The following is a 19,597-nucleotide window of genomic DNA, read 5'->3' on the forward strand; positions in this document are numbered from 1 at the left end:
TTTTTCAACAATGAAAATTTTAGGATGTGAGTTTGAAAATATAGATGCCTATGATAATATAAAATGTTGGATTGATCATCCTGTTTCTGGAGAAAAGGTTTTTTTTGTTCCAGTTGCCTGTCACATGCTAAAGTTAGCCAGAAAAACTCTGGGAAATGCGAGAGTATCATTATCTGCCGAAGGAGCAATTAATTGGAATTATTTTGAAAAATTATACGAAGTTCAAACAAATCTTACATTAAAATTAGCCAATAAAATAAACCAAAATCATATTATGTGGCATCAGAATAAAATGAAGGTTAAGTTAGCAGTACAAATGCTAAGTAGTTCTACAGCAGATGCATTACTTTTTTTAAAAGATATTTGTATGCAAGCGTTTCAAAATGTAGTAGCAACAGTTAAATTTTGTCGCACTATAGATCATATTTTTGATTTTTTAAACTCCAGAAATCCTTTTGGTAAAGGAGTTAAATCCCCATTACCACTTAAAACATTTCAAATTTAGATTCTGTTATTATACCATTAGTAAACTATTTATTTACGTTAAAAGTAAAAAATAAAAATAAAACTATAAGTTTTATGTACCAAACAGCTAAAAAATCATTTGTAATTGGTTTTGCAGTACCTAGCCATTAAGTCATTATTTTCAATAGCTAAGTTAATATTTAATCAAAATCCACTTTATAAATATTAGGGTGTCTCTTATTTAACTATACATTTTTTTTTTGCATTTTTATTAGTCTCACTTTCTTAATTTGTGTATATGTATAAAAAAATGAACTACAAAAAGTTTTAAGTCAATCTATTAAGGTTAACCCGTGCCGACTCAAATTTGAAATGTGAGTACATTAATTTATTCGCAATTTTATGTTATATTTTACATTTTTATGTATATCTCCACAGTTACGAAATTTAAAATTTGTTATATAATATGTTTTGAATAAAATAAGATTTCCAATAGATTATGTTCTTATATATTTCTTCTTATTTATTATAATTTACAAGATATATTGACTTTTGTGTAAGAAAATACTATTTGTTCAAAATTATATTATGAGTTTTTATTAATACACATTACACACAATTACTGAAATTATCAGATTATTTGAAGTTTGAACATTACAATCATCGTGCAGTTACATATTATCGTATTTTTTCTAGATAAGAACGATATGGATTACTATCCACGAGTTTAATAAATTTTTATTAATAATATCGTGTAGTCGTGTTCATTACGGTGCGTGATTAGTTGAGTACGTCGCGTCGTTTGATGTTACGTTTTTTTTTTGGTAATTATTTTGCAAATATGTCTAGAAAATTACGAGCTGATGAAAAAATATTTTTGATTGGGTCACCATCAACCCAAATTCTAGGCTCAAAACTTCCGTCGATTGGACAAGTGCTTTCAGTATTTTTTTATAATGTGAGAACAGTAAAACTTAATACAAGAGAAAGTGCATCATTAGCAGTACGTGAGTGCAATATTTTTTGGGAAAAAGCTCGAATTCCTGTCCGAGCAGTTCAACATTGTATTACTAAACTTTTGAATTTGTACGAAGAATGGCGTGATCTACAAAAAAATGCACATAAAGTAGGTGATTCATTTAAATTAAAAGAAACAGAATTCATTAACAAACTCAATAATTTATTTGATATTGCACATGCTAATGCTTTAAATATTATGAAAATAGAAAATGACAAACAGTTTTTAATTAATCAAAGACTTCCTGGTAGAATTGGTTGTCTTGGTGGTGTAGACAAAAAGTTACTCGAAAATGAAAATAAAGCAAAAAACGTAAATGTAGTGAAATAGAAAATCTAACAAATCGAAAACTTCAATCATCAGACCCAAAAACATTTTCATCAAATTATAATTCAACTGAAATTCAAAATCAATTGTTTGATATGTCCTTAAGTTCGCCGTCGTCATCGTCAGATTCTGAATCTACTGAATGCACTGGTATATCTATGACATCATCTAAAAAAAAAAGGGGCCGCACAAATTTCATTTCTCCAAAGCTTGTTGCTGCATTGGATCGATGTAAATTAAGTATACGGGACTCAGTTTATATTATTCAAGCAACAGCTGAAGCTTTGGGTAACAATGTTGATAGTTTGGTTATAAATAAATCGTCTATACATCGATGCCGTGATGCTTTAAGAGTTGAACGCGCTAATAAAATTAAAACCAAATTTAAAAATTCTATTCCTAGTTATATAACTGTACACTGAGATGGTAAAATACTACCGACGTTAAATGTAAGAGGCTCCGGTATTGATAGATTACCAATTGTTTTAACCAGTATGAATCAAGATTTGCTTATTGGTATTCCAAAATTGGAAAAATCAACAGGAAAAGCACAAGCTAATGCTATTTATTATGCATTAGAAAATTGGGGAGTGACAAATGTTGTTCAAGCTCTATGCTGTGATACCACAGCTTCAAATACAGGTCGTTTAAATGGTGCATGCGTTTTATTGGAGCAAAAATTGGGAAGAGACTTACTTTACCTACCATGTCGCCACCACATATACGAAATAATTTTACGTGGAGTTTTTGAAACTGTACTTCCTCAAATAACGACAAGTCCTGATGACCCATTATTCAAAACATTTCGAAACAATTGGAATAAAATTGATATTACAAATATAACTACTGTTGCGTGCCAGTATCAGATTTGAATCCAAATGGTTAATTTGAATGAAAGTTAAACTTAATAACGTAATATGTTTTATTGCATACAAACAAAATACATGTAACAAATTAAATAAGTGGCTGAGTGACGTGAAAGTGCTCAGCTGTTGATAGCTTTGGTACATCTGCTGTTGCTGGTCTTCGGGCTCCCTTATATATTGTGGTGCGTCTCTTGTTTACGTCGTGTTTTCGCCTTCTGGGTAAAACCAGGTGTCCTTGTTGTTGTTGTTGCAAATTCGGACACGAATTTGAAAATGTGCAATAACATCTCAAATGCATCATTAGTGCACTGTAATTATTGGTGCGCTTACTATCCCGACACGTGTCATGGTCATAGTAGCATCCGCATTACCCTTGACACGAGGCATGGTCATACTACCTTAGCCTTGTAATCTCGTAGATATCTTATAGATATCTCGTAGCCCATAACACTACTGGTATGGAAAACCTTGAGTGTTGCACTGCATTAGAAGATACACGAAATAATATCCTTCAATTTTGTCGAACTATGTTGCATAATAAATGTTACAGGGATGATTATAAAGAATTATTTGAACTATCTATACTTTTTTTGAATGGTAATTTGGACAATAAATTTAAAATACGTCCACCAGGAGCAATGCATCAAGCTCGCTGGATGAGTAGAGCTATTTACTGTTTAAAAATATATATATTTCGAAACCAATACTCTTTATTGTCTTCTGAAAAAAACGCTATTCGTGATATTTGTGTTTTTATTGTTCGATTTTATTTAAAAGCTTGGTTCAGCTGTACCGCACCAGCTAGAGCACCAGTAAACGATTTCAATTTTATAAAATGTTTAATACTATATGAAAAAGAACATTCTAAAATTTCAAAAGCGGCTTTAACAAAAATTAGTAATCATTTATGGTACTTAACAGAAGAGACTGCAGCATTAGCTTTCTTTGATGACACATTATCAAACGAAATCAAAAGATTAATGGTACAATCGCTTAACAATGATGGAATTGTCCAACCAACTAAGCGTCTTATTGTTTCATTTCAAGATCTTAGCGAAACTTTTTCAGGTATATTACTAACGTTTTTATTATTTAGTTATTACATAAGTCGTAAGGTTATTAATAGAAAATAATAATTTCTTTTCTAGAAAAAACACTGGCCTCTTTTATATCTAAAAACAGTATGCAATTTTTTTCTCGATTTGGTATTAATACAGATTTTCTTAATGATGATCCGAACATATGGGGCACTCAAATTAATTAATTACACGGGAAAGAAATTGTATGCTCGCTTAATGTAGTAAATGATACAGCGGAAAGAGCAGTTAAATTAATGAAAGATTTCCACGGAAGTTTAACCAAAGATGATAAGAAGTCTGAATTGTTGTTACAATGTATCCAAGAACACAGAAGACTATATCCTGATTGTAAAAAAGAAACATTAAAAAAACAATTTTAATTAATAATAATTCCTAATAAAATTTTGAGTAAATAGTATTTCCTTACACAAAAGTCAATATAACTTGTAAATTATAATAAATAAAAAGAAATATATAAGAACATAATTTATTGGAAATCGTATTTTATTTAAAACATATTATATAACAAATTTTAATTTTCGTAATTGAAAATGAGATATGCATAAAAATGTAAAATATAACATAAAATTAAGAATAAATTATAATACTCAAATTTCAAATTGGAGTCGGCATGGGTTAACCTTAATAGATTGACTTGAAACTTTTTGTAGTTCATTTTTTTATACATATACACAAATTAAGTAGGTGAGACTAGAGAAATATTAAAATTGATGAATAAGGGACACCCTAATAAATATTATTAACTTAGAAGTGCTCACAGGATCATATTGAAATTTTATTTGCTCGATTCAGACAAAAATTTGGAGCGAATAACAATCCTAACGTATTACAATTTAAAGTTGCCCTCAAACAAATACTATTAAAAAATGCAATAAAATGTAAAACAAATGGTAACTGTAACAGTTTCGATGATGATGTTTTTGGGGCACTGCTTGAGTTTAAATGGAATAAAAAAAAAGATAATACCAGTGAATTAAATTTTAAAACTATCGATGAAATTGATCAGGAAACATTGAATAGAAATATCCTACTTAATTGTACTAATTCATCCATGAGTGAGGCTAAACAAAACATTCTTTATTATATTACAGGGTATGTAGTTCGTAAAATTTCAAAACATATTGATTGTGTTAGTTGCATCCAATCACTACTTTTAAGTCAAACTTCTATTGACCATAATTATCCTATACCTCAGTTGTATACTAAATTAACTTCTTTCAAAAATCTTGGTGGCTTATTTTTATCTCCAGAGAGTTCGTATAAAGTCATTATAGAGGCAGAGAAATATTATTTGTATTTAACTAATAACTTGACAAATATCAATGTACCCAATTTACAAAAAAAAATTATTTTTTATGTTATTAATAAATTTGCATTGGATTTTAATATTTTTAATAGCTTAAATTGTGAAAATGTAGGTTTATTAGACAGACCTCATAAAATATTTTTAATCACCCATCTTGTAAAGAGATTTTTAAGCGTTAGATTGCAATCCATACGGTAAGCAATTTTCTAGTGACGTTTTAAATACGGTCAGTCAAAGACAGAAACTAACAAAAACTGTTCGGACTTCGTCAACCTGTCCGCGTTGTCCGGTCCCACTGCTCCTGTGGTTGGTAACACCCGAAGAGACGTTCCTCTTTACCCCGGTCACCCAAAGCAGTTCGCAACGGTCGCGATGTTTGTTGTCATCGCGCGTGCTGGTCGACTAGCCAATATAGTTCATGTTGTGTGCATTTTCTCTCTGTTCGTGCCGTTCGCCGACATGTTGTAGTCTCTGACACGTGGTTCCGTGTCGACATTTCTTTCTTGTAAAGTTCATAATAAATAAATATTATATTTATTTTATTGGTCGCCGACCAAACAGCAGTTCGCCGTTCATTGATTTGCAGCTCGCAGCAGTATTAGTGTAGTAACTATTATATTTATTCACACCACCCAGTTCGGACCCAAAACCTCGTGGTTTTTATCAGCTCAAATCGTTCCAGTCAGCTCAAGACGCAGCTCAGCGCCCCCCCCCCCCTTGTATTATTATTTATGTATTGAGCAGTTGTCTCGTGCCCCCTTGGCTATCGCCGTATTTAATATTATTATAATAAAGTTTATGCATATAGTTCATTGTATTCTGTATATTGTACGTCTATATGTATATATGATATATATTCTGGTATGGGACGGAATATATGTAATTAGTATTATTATCAGTTCGATATTTTATTATTTTATATATTTTATTAGTCCGAGATTGATAATCTCGGCTAGTATATTATTATTTGTTTGATATTAATATAATAAAGATATATTATATATCATTGTTATAACTTATAATTCACTTGTATGTATATTTTTATTAGTTCTATTGTGCCTAGTCCTAGGGTGTGCGAGTTCTAGGTGCTAACCGCAGAGCCAGGAGCTCCTAGTGCGAACAAAAACAATATTATTTTATAATCAGTATGTATATTGTAGTATATATTATGTATTATTATATACTATTATTATTATATTTTTTTTATTATACAATTACTAATTATAAATCATGTGTATTCCACCATTAACATCGACTTAACATTACATATATTAATTTAATAATAATATGTATTGTATATTTGTATACTTGTTCAATGCTATTTTATGCAATATTTTTACTTTGTTTTTCTATTTTATTTTACTTTGGTTTGTAATTCTGTTGTTATTTAATAAAATATACAAAAATAATATGCATTTATTTAAAAAAATGTTTTTTAATATTGACATAATAGACATTAGCCAGAATATTATAAGATTGTTATCATGTTGTGTTGATAAGACAATTATGTAAACATTGACCTACACGCATATGGTGGCTAACTTCAATGTTTGATAGCTTGTTAGCTATCTAGTATTTTATATCTGTGCGTCTTATACACTTTATTATAGTTATTATTATTTATTATTATCAGCTTAGTTGTAGTAAATGTGCGGTATATACACGGAATATATTCTGTGGTATACAGGGTGTCCCGTGAGGATTTACCCATTGCGATATCTCCTGAAATAATGGACATATCATAATTCTGATTTTTTAATAAGACTCACAGGAATAAGAACTACAAATATTTTATGTTTTAATTTATTTTAATGTTTTGGTAAAAAAGTTAAAAAATATATTTTTTTATTTAATTATTTTCAAAAAAATCGAAGATAGCCATTTTGTAGAGTTAATTTTTCTGAAAATATTGACGTTTCAACATTTTGATTTCATTAATTTCCTGATTTTTAATATTTTTTCTAGTTTCTAGAAAAACAGTGAATTATTTAATACCATAGTGGTAACAAATACAGATAACGAGATATCGCAATGGGTAAATCCTCACGGGACACCCTGTATATAAAAACAAAAAATAGTTACTAGCTTTTTCTCGTTTCTTACAGAGTTTAGTTGTTATAAATAGTTATAAATTATGTTTTATTTTTTTTAAAAATAGTATACTATACTTAACAAGAATTTACTTATTTAATATACATACAGTTTGTTTTACTTATACATTTATTTATAATTAAAGTATGATTGATTTTATATGTTTTATGAATTATTACTAAACAAAAATTTACTTATTTTGATGTACATAGTTTTTACTTATATATACATTTTATTATAATTATAATTTTAGTAGGTACAGATTAGATAATGCCCCTTTTTTAAAATGTTATTTGGTGTGAATTAAAAACTTGAAAAGTGGTACAAATTATTAAAAAAATACATTTTTTTTAGATGTGGTGTAAATGAGATATAGTTTTTTCCTTACCTTTTTTATATTTAAAAAAAAAATAAACGAATAAATATTTACCTATAATTTCAGATTTATTTTTTTTTTAAATGGAATCTCCTCAAATAGTCAAATCATATATATCCAATCTTTGATAGAAGAATTGGAATTGAAAGTTTTAGAAGAAAAAAGTGTTGATCAAGATGAAGAAAGAAAAAAATAATAAATCTAATTGAGATAGACAAGTTAAGAAATGAAAAAAGAAACATTTTAGACGATTATAATTTTTCTTATTATATTGGTCTACAATGTACCTAATAGACGTTTACGTTATCGTTCCTTAATTTTGAATAATCAACTAGAAGATTTAATAAATAAATTTGTTTAAATAAATCTAATTTTTTTTTTTGACCTAATTAAAGCTAGTTTAATTATTATTATTTCTTTAATCTATTTTCCATTTTTTCTTTTTTATACACCTACTTGTATAGAAGTATTAGTTTGTTCACAATAGCTTTTCCAAAACATAAAAAAAATGTTTTTTTATAGAAAATGGATTTACTTAACCATATCTTAATTGAAATTAATCGATTGGATGAAGAAATCGATGATAATGATGAGAAGGAAGTACAAAGTAAACATGAACAAAGAAAAACCATAGGTTTAATCAGAAGAAAAATTAAAATATTAAGATATGAAAAATACTTAGCTAAAACACTTTTACAAGATATAAAAAAAATAAAAATCTTAAAAGAAAATATTATAAATTTGAGAAATGAAATATTACTTGTTAATAAATATTATAATTTGTATGATTATGTTAGATTTCGAAAACAGACGTTAGCTTATCATCTGCATAGCGATTATTGTATATTATTGGAAGATCTAAATTTATTAACAGAATCTTTTTGTTTGAATCTAAAATGAATTTTTTTAAAAACTAAGTACTCATTGTTTATTTAAGAATGTTATTATTATTATTATTCTTTTATCTTAAAATGTAAAACAAAAAAACATACATTTATATATAAATATTATGTGTTTTTTATTATTTCAGTCTCATTATGAACAGAAATATAATAAAAAAAAAAACAGCGTATGAACACGATTGGAAGTGGACTTATTGAAATAGAAAGATTTAGAAAAGGTTCAAAAACTTTCATAATTAAGAACTCGTTCGTGTTTAGACGTCGTACAGTCCACACGTTAATTGCCACGCGCTCCGCTTTTATCAGCTCTCGTTAACGTGTGTACTGTATCGAAATATCGGATATGCTATCGCTTTCAGCACTCTTCGCGGTATTAGTATGCACACGCCAAAATATTGCATAAAATAGCATTGAACAAGTATACAAATATACAATACATATTATTATTAAATTAATATATGTAATGTTAAGTCGATGTTAATGGTGGAATACACATGATTTATAATTAGTAATTGTATAATAAAAAAAAATATAATAATAATAGTATATAATAATACATAATATATACTACAATATACATTACTGATTATAAAATAATATTGTTTTTGTTAGTTTCTGTCTTTGACTGACCGTATTTAAAACGTCACTAGAAAATTGCTTACCGTATGGATTGCAATCTAACGCTTAAAAATCTCTTTACAAGATGGGTGATTAAAAATATTTTATGAGGTCTGTCTAATAAACCTACATTTTCACAATTTAAGCTATTAAAAATATTAAAATCCAATGCAAATTTATTAATAACATAAAAAATAATTTTTTTTTGTAAATTGGGTACATTGATATTTGTCAAGTTATTAGTTAAATACAAATAATATTTCTCTGCCTCTATAATGACTTTATACGAACTCTCTGGAGATAAAAATAAGCCACCAAGATTTTTGAAAGAAGTTAATTTAGTATACAACTGAGGTATAGGATAATTATGGTCAATAGAAGTTTGACTTAAAAGTAGTGATTGGATGCAACTAACACAATCAATATGTTTTGAAATTTTACGAACTACATACCCTGTAATATAATAAAGAATGTTTTGTTTAGCCTCACTCATGGATGAATTAGTACAATTAAGTAGGATATTTCTATTCAATGTTTCCTGATCAATTTCATCGATAGTTTTAAAATTTAATTCACTGGTATTATCTTTTTTTTTATTCCATTTAAACTCAAGCAGTGCCCCAAAAACATCATCATCGAAACTGTTACAGTTACCATTTGTTTTACATTTTATTGCATTTTTTAATAGTATTTGTTTGAGGGCAACTTTAAATTGTAATACGTTAGGATTGTTATTCGCTCCAAATTTTTGTCTGAATCGAGCAAATAAAATTTCAATATGATCCTGTGAGCACTTCTAAGTTAATATATATTTATTAGGGTGTCCCTTATTTATCAATTTTAATATTTCTCTAGTCTCACCTACTTAATTTGTGTATATGTATAAAAAAATGAACTACAAAAAGTTTCAAGTCAATATATTAACAATTAGCGGTATCGATTAAATCGGGCGGTGACTGAGTATCGTGCGGACGTGGCATATTTACATTTGCTAGTTGCACGCCGAGTTGAGTCATTTGTATAAAATTAATAATAAAATGGGATTTAACTTTTAAAACGAAATGAAACAAAACACACACACACTTGCTGTATCTTAAACAGCTACACTTGCAATGATCTGTGATTGCATATATTTTAGTAAGCGTGCTATGATGCGATTAAATAATTATCTTAGTTAATAGATCATCCGCGGTACGCGCTAATATGTAGCGAAACTAATTACTAAAACATAAATATTATTTAATATTACCGATAAAATCTGTATATTAAGCATATTCTAGAGTATAGGTTGCCTAGCCTGATAATAAAACACTTTCCGATAATATAATTAATAAAAATATAATTATAATGTGTAAACGTATATAATATATATATATAATAATGTTAACTGGGGGACGGGGTCGACGAGTGGGTTAAGGCGTCGGTTATAACGCTTGACTTATCATATAGCATGATACAGTATAGTATATGATAAGTCACGCGTTATAACAGACGCCTTAACCCACTCGTCCACCCCGTCCCCCAGTTAACATTATTATATATACATATATAATACATATATTGTATAGTATATATTATATATATACAGTATATAGCATAAACTATTTTATACTATACTATATACGTATAGGAATATAGGATGTTCCGTCGCCTGATAAACACATTCCATATCAATGATAATAAAGATATATTATGAGTAGGCGTATAAAAATAAACAAATGTGATATAATAATGTATGTATATATATAATGTATATACTATATACTCTATATAGAGTATATACATAGTATATGAAAAGTATATACTATACTGTATAGAGTATATACATAGTATATGAAAAGTATATACCATGGCGGGGGGGAGCCGCATGCGGGGGACGGCGGGACCTCGTGACGCGCGTGGGCCGGGTTAGGGCGGCGGCGGCGGCGGGCCGGGGCCATCCGCGTGACGTACGTAGACCGGGAATTTGGGTGAGGGGGAGGGTTTAGGGGGTTCGGCGGCGTACAGTGGGCCGCGTTGGCCGGCCGCGCGACGTACACAGGCTGGGACTTGGGGGAGGGGCCTGGGGTTCTGTGACGTACATTGGCTGGGAAGGTGGGGGAGGGGGAGGGTTAAACCGATTCACGTGACGTACATTGGATGGGGAGGTGGGGGAGGGGGAGGGTTTAGGGGGTTCACAGAGGAGGGCGGGGGGATGAGCGGGGGGATCCAGAATCGGCTATTTCATACTACTGAGGAACTTTGTATACAATTTTTAATTATTTTGATAGGGCCACTATAGGACACTTCAAAAAAAATTTTTCAGAAAAATTGAAAATTTCAGTTGTCTATAAATAGCTCAAAAAAACTCAAAATATTTTGAAAATTAAATCATGTAAAGAAAATGCCAATCTAAATAACTGATAAAATTTCCAAGTATATACGACTTATACTTTTTGAATAATAACAAATATTTAATATCGTTTGAGGATAAATCGTTATTTAACACGGTTTTGTAAAAATTTAAATTTCAAACACTCATAAAATTTTTTTGTCTGAATCCGGTAGAGTTTGTTTTACAGATATTTGAAGAAAAATTTATGGAGAACCTTGTACCAAATTTTCAAAACTTAGTTGTAAAAGAAAAAAATTTTACGATTTTCCAACCACAAAATTACTTGCAAATTTTCGCAATTTTGACATATTTCGTATAAATTCGAACTTTAAGAACTTATAAAAAAAAATTGTGACTAACGATTTCGGATTTTTTTTATCACTTTAAGAACAACTTATAAGAAACCTTGTATTAAATTTTCAAGATTTTCTGGTCAGGCAAAAAAATTTAATCGATATTTAAAAAAAAAATACTTAGAAAAATTGAAAATTTCAATTGTTTATAAATAGCTCAAAAAAAACTCAAAATTCTTTTTTTTACCCGTAAATTTATTTTAAAAACTTTATTTTAAATTTTTTATATCATGTAAACAAATACTTGGCGGATTTATCAACTTAATTTTTTCAGTTAAAAAACTTCTATTATAATTTAAGGTTAGCAAAAAAATGATTTTTCTTGTGGGTTGTGGCATCTTTCATTACCTTTACAAGGGATCCGAACTGTTTGCATATAAAAAACTAGATAAACATTTGTCACACATTCTTTTCCCAAAAATCCTACTAGACACTATATGGGTAAGTAGGTACCTTGTTATTCTATTTATTTATTTATTTATTTATTTATGTAGTAAATATTTATTAAAATAATTATATTGACTATCAAAAAGGCAATGGTACTTGTTAAGTGTTCAACCCGACCATTTGATGGTTAAGTATACTTTCTTACATTAACATTATTATATAATATAATGTTTTTGGTATATTAGTACCACTAAACCAAGTCAGGTCTACACAGAGCCAACGACATTAAAACAATACAGTTTACAGCAGAGGCTAAAATATATTTTTTTTCGTATTACACACTGTATATTAAACTTGGAATTACTGTGGGGGGCTATGCCCCCCACACCCCCCAAAAGAGTTTTTTTTAATCTATACATATAAGCATAAGGTAGTAGATTTTTATTTTTATTTTTTTTTTTACCTACAAAATACAAACTACATTACAATAAAATGTTAAAACTTGAAAACATTATTTACGATCCATTCATTATATGTATATAAATTAATAAATATATATATATATATTTATTTATTTTTTTTTTTTTTATTTGGATAATGTTCAATTTACAAACTGTGAATAATAGAGTATGTAAGTACCTAATCTAACTATTAGTGTTCTTTTTATTATTGTTTGTATATATTTAATAAAGTTATACAATATCAATAAATTATATTTAGAAATTTAAAAATGGGTGAGGTTTGAGTTAATTGTTGTTTCATCTACCATTGAAAGAGTTGATTTTTCTGATGCTTCTGGGAAAACTCCCCCAAACCATTTTTGTTTGGTTGCATAAGTATGAGCCTAAACATTGTAACAAACAAATAATTATATTTTGGTTTTCAATGAGTAATGACTAATGACTTATATTTTATTTTATCAGTAGCATTATACTATACCTTATTATGTCTTTTTTTTTACTTAAGCCATTCTAGTACTGCATTATGAGGATTGAATTCACTCAATGTTGGCATGTTCAGCTTAATATAAAGACTATCTTTTATTGTTTCTGGAGATAATTGTGAACGGTCTGCAGTTTTAATAACATTGTAGTAACTGTTTAAGCGCTCAACATCCGCACTGTGAGGTTTCATTGCAAGAACACGTGCCTAAAAAATTACAACTAAATTTATTATATTAAAAATAAAAATTAAGTAGGAATATATTTAACCTAAGTCTTAGGTATATTGACTTATATTATTTTGTTATATTTAAAATAAATACATACTATTGAAACAATTAATGATTCCCATCTTGCACAATTTATCAATATTTTGATAACACTAGTTGAAATAAGCTTGTCTTTAATCTGAGAATGTCCAGACGCTTCTTTATATGAAGTCACAAAATCAACTAAACTAAAATCTAGACAAATTAATGAATGATATTCTTTTAGTTACATATCTGATACTGACATTTTTATAATCTTCAGTTGCTTTAATTTAGACCAGTTGGTTGTGACTAATCTTTTGAGCATGTAATTATAAATATGTTCAAGAATATCGTTACGAATAGCAGCAAAAGATCTATTATCTGTTACATATTGATGGTTAATTTTTCTTCTAAAATTTGAAACATAGTCAAACAGCTGGAACCCTTTAAGCATAAATGTTGTTGTATCTTTCTCACTGTTGGAAATATATGACACATTAGCTGTAGTGTTAATAATAGTATCTTCCCAACCTCCAACAAGTGGTAATTCTTTCATTGTACTAATAATATGTATAACACTGTTTCTTTTGTCTTCCACATCAAAAATTAAAGCCTCATCTGATTAAATTTGTTTTTGAAATCGTCCATAGACATAACCCAGATCTGTTAGAAAACATAAGAATTTTAATTTATTAAAATCTGTCAACAATTTTAAGAATCTAACTGCAACTGATTTTTCTTTGACAATTCCTTCTTCTTTTTTCTTATTAAAATAAAATACTAAAATGTACCAGTTTTTTATAATCCCATAAAATAATTTATAGATAGATTCAGTCCAACGGATTTCAAAATATTTGGGTAAATGTAACAAAGACATTTTGTTCTTATCTGCATTTTTTTTTAATTCTTTAGTAAGAAAACAAGACTTAAGAAAGTATATTGCTATTGATCTACACGATTCAATATTTTTTTTTACTTCCACGTCATTTGCTGCAAGTTCTTCCCAAGCTAACGCACTGCAGTGTACTGCGCACCAAACTTTTATTAAAGGCATATTAATCAAAAGCCTATCATTTGTTAACAATGCCCATAAACCATTTTTTTTCACATTAATTGAAGCACCATCTGTGACAATAGATGATATAAGTGGAAGTATTTGATCCCAAGGTAAATAATGTTCAATTGACTTTTTTATTGCATTATAGTAACCTAAAGCACCTCTGGTTTCTAGTTCTTCAAATCCCAAAAAAAGTATATCATTGTTTCCTTCTTTAGTAATTATTTTCAACATTACATGAATATTATCTATTCGAAAGCGGTCAACAGAACCATCAACTCGTAAAGAAACTGAAATATAAGACAAAAGTTTATTTTTCAGCTCAGGAATATCAGCAAGCACTATATGTTGAAGCATTTCTCTATGTCCAGGTGGATTAATATATATATTAATAAAGTTCTCTTTCCAAAGGTTTTAATGGACTAAATTTTTGTCGTTTTAAATAAGCAACTTCACAAGAAGGCCATGACCATGCACTTATAGTTCCCCGTTTGACATCATTAAAAACAGTGCACATTAACTCACTGATTCTTTGAGATACCTTTAGGTTTTGAGCAGAGATTAATTTATCTAAAGGAGCTTCTTTAGTTTTGTCTTCTTTTAATATAGTAGACAAACGATGCACTTTTAAACATTCAATATGTTCTTTTGACATTAAATGGTTAGAAAATATATTTTTTCTAGGAACAGTACCACCAGAAGAACAAATAGCTGGTACATGATTTTTTTGCTTTATGTGTATCAATACTATACCTGGATACTGAACACAAATAGAGCATCTCATTAATTTCCTACCTTTGGTCTGAGGAACTTTTTCAAAACAAGCATTGTTCGGGCCGGGTACGGACAATAATAGGCCGTGGCGCCCGGTCACCAAAATGCTTGCCGTTGCACTCACACACCGACCGACCTGTGTAAGTGTGTGCGTGTAGGTATAGCGACTCTAAGGAAGTGGACGGGGTCGCCGAGCAAGACCAAAGAGTGCTAGTGTGCGGTGGTGTGTGTAGGTGTGTATAATTGTGGTGTGTATACTTAAATCTAGGATGAATAGGTAACTCAGTAAAAATGGTAACGCAACTTGGTAATAATAGGTAATATAATATAATAAAATGGTAGATTACGGCCCTTTTGGCCCAACAGATAAAAATATATAATAATAATAGTTGTCGTTTCGGCACAACCAAATATAAATAATAATAAATAAATAAAAAATACAAAAATAACTCACAGTTGTGGAGCGCAGACTGGCCAGCTGTTTTCCTAGAGCCTGTATAATATAATATCGGACACACGGAACACGAAAACAATTTAAATAATTCAATACAATAATCAAAAAAGTAAATATGGCGATTCGCACCTAAATAAAATAATAATATGATACAGATGTGGCGATTGAGCGATTTGCGCCCACAAATATATATATATATATATAAGCGTAGTGATTTGCACACACGATATTTAGTTGTAAATTAACCAAAAGGGGTGGCGATTTGCGCCCACTAAAATTACAATTTTTGTAAAACTAACAACGCGGCGATTAGCGCACGTAAGCGGTATTGCGACGACGCTGGAGAGAGACTAACTTAATTATAATATAAAAACTTATGCCTTTGGCTATGACAATGAAATATAATATTAAATTAATATATAACCGGTATTGGACGGCGGCCGATAGCGCGTTGGTACGTAATTTTTAACATATTATCTAATAATTCACGGCGACAATAATACGATAGGTAATTAAACATTAAACAGATATGACATAAAAGTAAAATAATCACAGACACATATAATAAATCAAGAACAATAACGGACGACGTACGTGAGTGTCTGTGTGTGTGTGAGTTTGGTCGGCCGTGATGTTATCGCTGTTATGCGACGTAAGAACACTAAACAAGCATTATTTATAATATTGCTCTCAACACCAGGATCTTCAGACAAATCATCATTAGTATCATTAACAGAACTTAATTTTTTTACCACATCAAAAGCTTCATTTCCACCACAATTGTTTTTATCATTACTAATAATTTCAAAATAAACATCATCTAAAAAAATATAATGCACCTAATCAAATTAAAGTTAGAATCCTAATACTGAACTAATAATAAATTATCTTAAAAAAATATAAACTGATAAAAATATTAATAATTTAAATTAATATTATTATGATTATAATTATAATCATTGAAAAAAATTTGCAATAAATGTCTTTCATAATTTATTTATTTCTTACCTTTAGTCTGAGTAACTTTTTCAAAACAAGTAGTAATATTATTAGTAGTATTACTCTCAATGTTATGCTCTACAGGCATATCATAATTAGTATGGTTGTTATGATTGGTAACAGTAGATGTAGCTGGATCAATTGTTTTTTCTTTTTTTATTAGCCACTTATGTATTATTAATATTTAATATTTTAATATTGTAAATTTACAATACTTAATTGTTCAGGACCAATAATAAATAAAGTATACCACGCAAATTGATTAAATATTAATTAAAATAAAATCTTGAGATTTACTAGTCAATATTCAAAAGCACTGAAATCGTCGTTCACTTCACTGATATTAATAGTTTGATTATGATCATATACTATTCATAATATTTATTACTATACTGTAAACTTAATCAATGTTTTTATAATATAATAATAAATCTAAAAATAGCAATATTCATGGATAATATAAGAAAATAAACAAATAATCAAAATATTGATAACATAGATATTAGATGGTGTCATTGCTTGTGATATTATTATGATTAAAGACATGACAAAATAAATAGGTATGATCATAACAAACTGAATTTTGTTCAGTCTGCGCAGAACAGAGTGGGAGCCTTCAGCGTCTTTTGATTGGCTAATACTTTTTGTCGCCTTTTTTGTTTTTGATTGTTAAAAGAGTTGTTCTATACTTAAATGCATATTTGGTAATTGATTTTTGTCTTTAGTCATTTGAGTTTAATCATTACCACGAATCCGTGATTGATTTGTAAAAATTTGAATTTTGTAATAATTGTTTATTTTGTCGTGATAAAATTATCAAAAATGCCTGTTTGTATTGTCCCAAATTGTTTTAGTGAAAGTAAACGGAAAGGGTTGTATTGTGACCCAAAAATACATTTACATCGATTTCCAAAAGATGTTGGAATGAGAGCTTTGTGAGTGGGACAAATTCAACATGCTTCAAACGTGATCAAAGAGATTAACTGTGATACTGGTAAATCATTAATCATTTGTGTATAAATTGAATTTAATAATGTTTTTATTAAGACTTAGAGATTAATGATAAATTAATGAAGGATTGGCCATTGGCTGTATGGATTATACTTCATTTTACTTTTTTGAAATATTTAGTTGATAAATATTTTACCAACAATTTTAAATGCTTAAAATTTAATTGTTGTATTAATCAATTTAACCAATTTTATTTAAGCTGCTGTATGTTCTTTACATTTTTGCCTAAATTCATATGAAGAAAGAACCATAGCGCAAAATATGTTGGATTATTCTCCAAAATGTGGTAGAAAACTAAAACCTACTGCTATCCCTTTTAGGTTGGTTTCAATTTAATTTTGTGATTTTTTTTAATAAATTAAACAATTAAAAATATGAATTAATTGTATGTTGTTGTTTATTTAGTGACATAAATCAATCATCCCCAATTAAAACTCCAGCTGGATTATTTTCTGTGACAAATTCAACTGATAAATCTAACAGGTGCCTATATATATATTAAATTATGTTTTTATTATATTATGTATACTTATTACTTATGATGACCAGAAATACTATTTTTCATAGGACAATACTCTTTTTTGATGCAAGTCCTAGTGTTATTAACAATAGTGTTAAGTATATGAAATTGTAACCTTTTTTTTAAAAATATTGTGGGCTACTACATGTTTATGATTTTTTATAATTTGACATTAATTTATATTTTATGGTTTGAGCTAATGCACTCTAATTGTTTGTTAGTATAGTTAATTTAATTTGTTAATGTATCCTACACTTTAACAAAGTTTTGTATTAATTTATTCAAAATTTACACTTGGTATTTTTACCTTTAAAAAATAACTAAAATATTTATACTTTAGTTTGAGTTTACTTAAATTTCATAAAATTGTTATCATAAAGACCACATCTAATGAGTTGACATAATAATTTTAAATAATTAGTTTTTTAGTACCTAGCTAATAATAATAATTAAAAAAAATAAATAATTTTTGTAGAAGGAGATTGGCAATTACGACAGGATAAGCTAAGTTTTAAAATATACTTTTTAAAATTTTATATCTGGTCTCCATATGTATACTGCATTATAACCACAGAAAATATTATATTGTGATACAACATACAGTAAAAACTAATAATTTAAAATGTTGATAATATTAAATTTTATATATACTTTTCAAGTGTTGAATCTGAATTTAGAAGAAAAATATCATGCCAAGTGGATTTGTTCGGAGTATCGGATACTATGCCTGATGTCAACTGCCTTGGAAATAATGAGCCAGATTTATTTCAAAAGTATATTTTTCAAAATTATATTTTATCTTCTGTGATCGTTTAAAAATCTTATTTGCTTTTGTATTTGCATGAGGAGTAAACAAAAACAAAATCAATGAATTTCCCTATCATGACAAGTACTACTAGAAAACTGAAACTTGCGTATTCTTGTTAAAAAATACTCTTTCTTGGTTCTATAGGGATAGTTTATTTTAAATAACCTGTTGGATTAAGAATTTGTGTTTAATACCGAGATATCAACTTGAATGATACTTAATTATTAGTTTCAACATTTTGTAATTGACAATATATATGTTTCTTATTGTTCTTATTCTATTGTTTTATGTTTTCTTATTGTTCTTATTCTATTTTTATATGTTTTCTTATTGTTCTTATACTATTGTTATATGTTTTTTAATAAAATATGTAGATTTCTATTGGCTAACTAATTTTAATGTTTAATATATATTGTAGAGTAGCAGAAACCATTTTATTATTTAATTGATTAAAATTTAGTGAATCAATAAGAGAACACTAAATTATGTTTAGTTATACATTATATTAATTTTAAAGTCTAATATAAATGCATTGTATTGTATTGTATTCTTTAAATAACTTTTTTGGGATTTATACACTATATTAATCAATCCTAATT

At 28.2% G+C, this 19,597-nt stretch overlaps 2 protein-coding genes across 2 annotated transcripts; both read left to right on the top strand.

Annotated features, from left to right (window-relative positions):
• Nucleotides 1-1,117: 1,117 nt before the first annotated feature.
• LOC126553940 (uncharacterized) lies at nucleotides 1,118-1,912 on the top strand. The gene is made up of 2 exons (XM_050209051.1): nucleotides 1,118-1,289; nucleotides 1,374-1,912. The coding sequence occupies exons 1-2, from the start codon at nucleotides 1,271-1,273 to the stop codon at nucleotides 1,811-1,813; spliced, it is 459 nt and encodes a 152-aa protein (XP_050065008.1). The 5' UTR covers nucleotides 1,118-1,270; the 3' UTR covers nucleotides 1,814-1,912.
• A 1,291-nt stretch (nucleotides 1,913-3,203) lies between these two features.
• LOC126553937 (uncharacterized) lies at nucleotides 3,204-4,094 on the top strand. The gene is made up of 2 exons (XM_050209049.1): nucleotides 3,204-3,744; nucleotides 3,825-4,094. Exons 1-2 carry the CDS (start codon nucleotides 3,204-3,206, stop codon nucleotides 3,938-3,940), a joined length of 657 nt encoding a protein of 218 aa, XP_050065006.1. The 3' UTR covers nucleotides 3,941-4,094.
• Nucleotides 4,095-19,597: the final 15,503 nt, after the last annotated feature.

The sequence above is a fragment of the Aphis gossypii genome, unplaced genomic scaffold (genome assembly GCF_020184175.1).
Source record: "Aphis gossypii isolate Hap1 unplaced genomic scaffold, ASM2018417v2 Contig00374, whole genome shotgun sequence".
Taxonomy (NCBI): domain Eukaryota; kingdom Metazoa; phylum Arthropoda; class Insecta; order Hemiptera; family Aphididae; genus Aphis; species Aphis gossypii.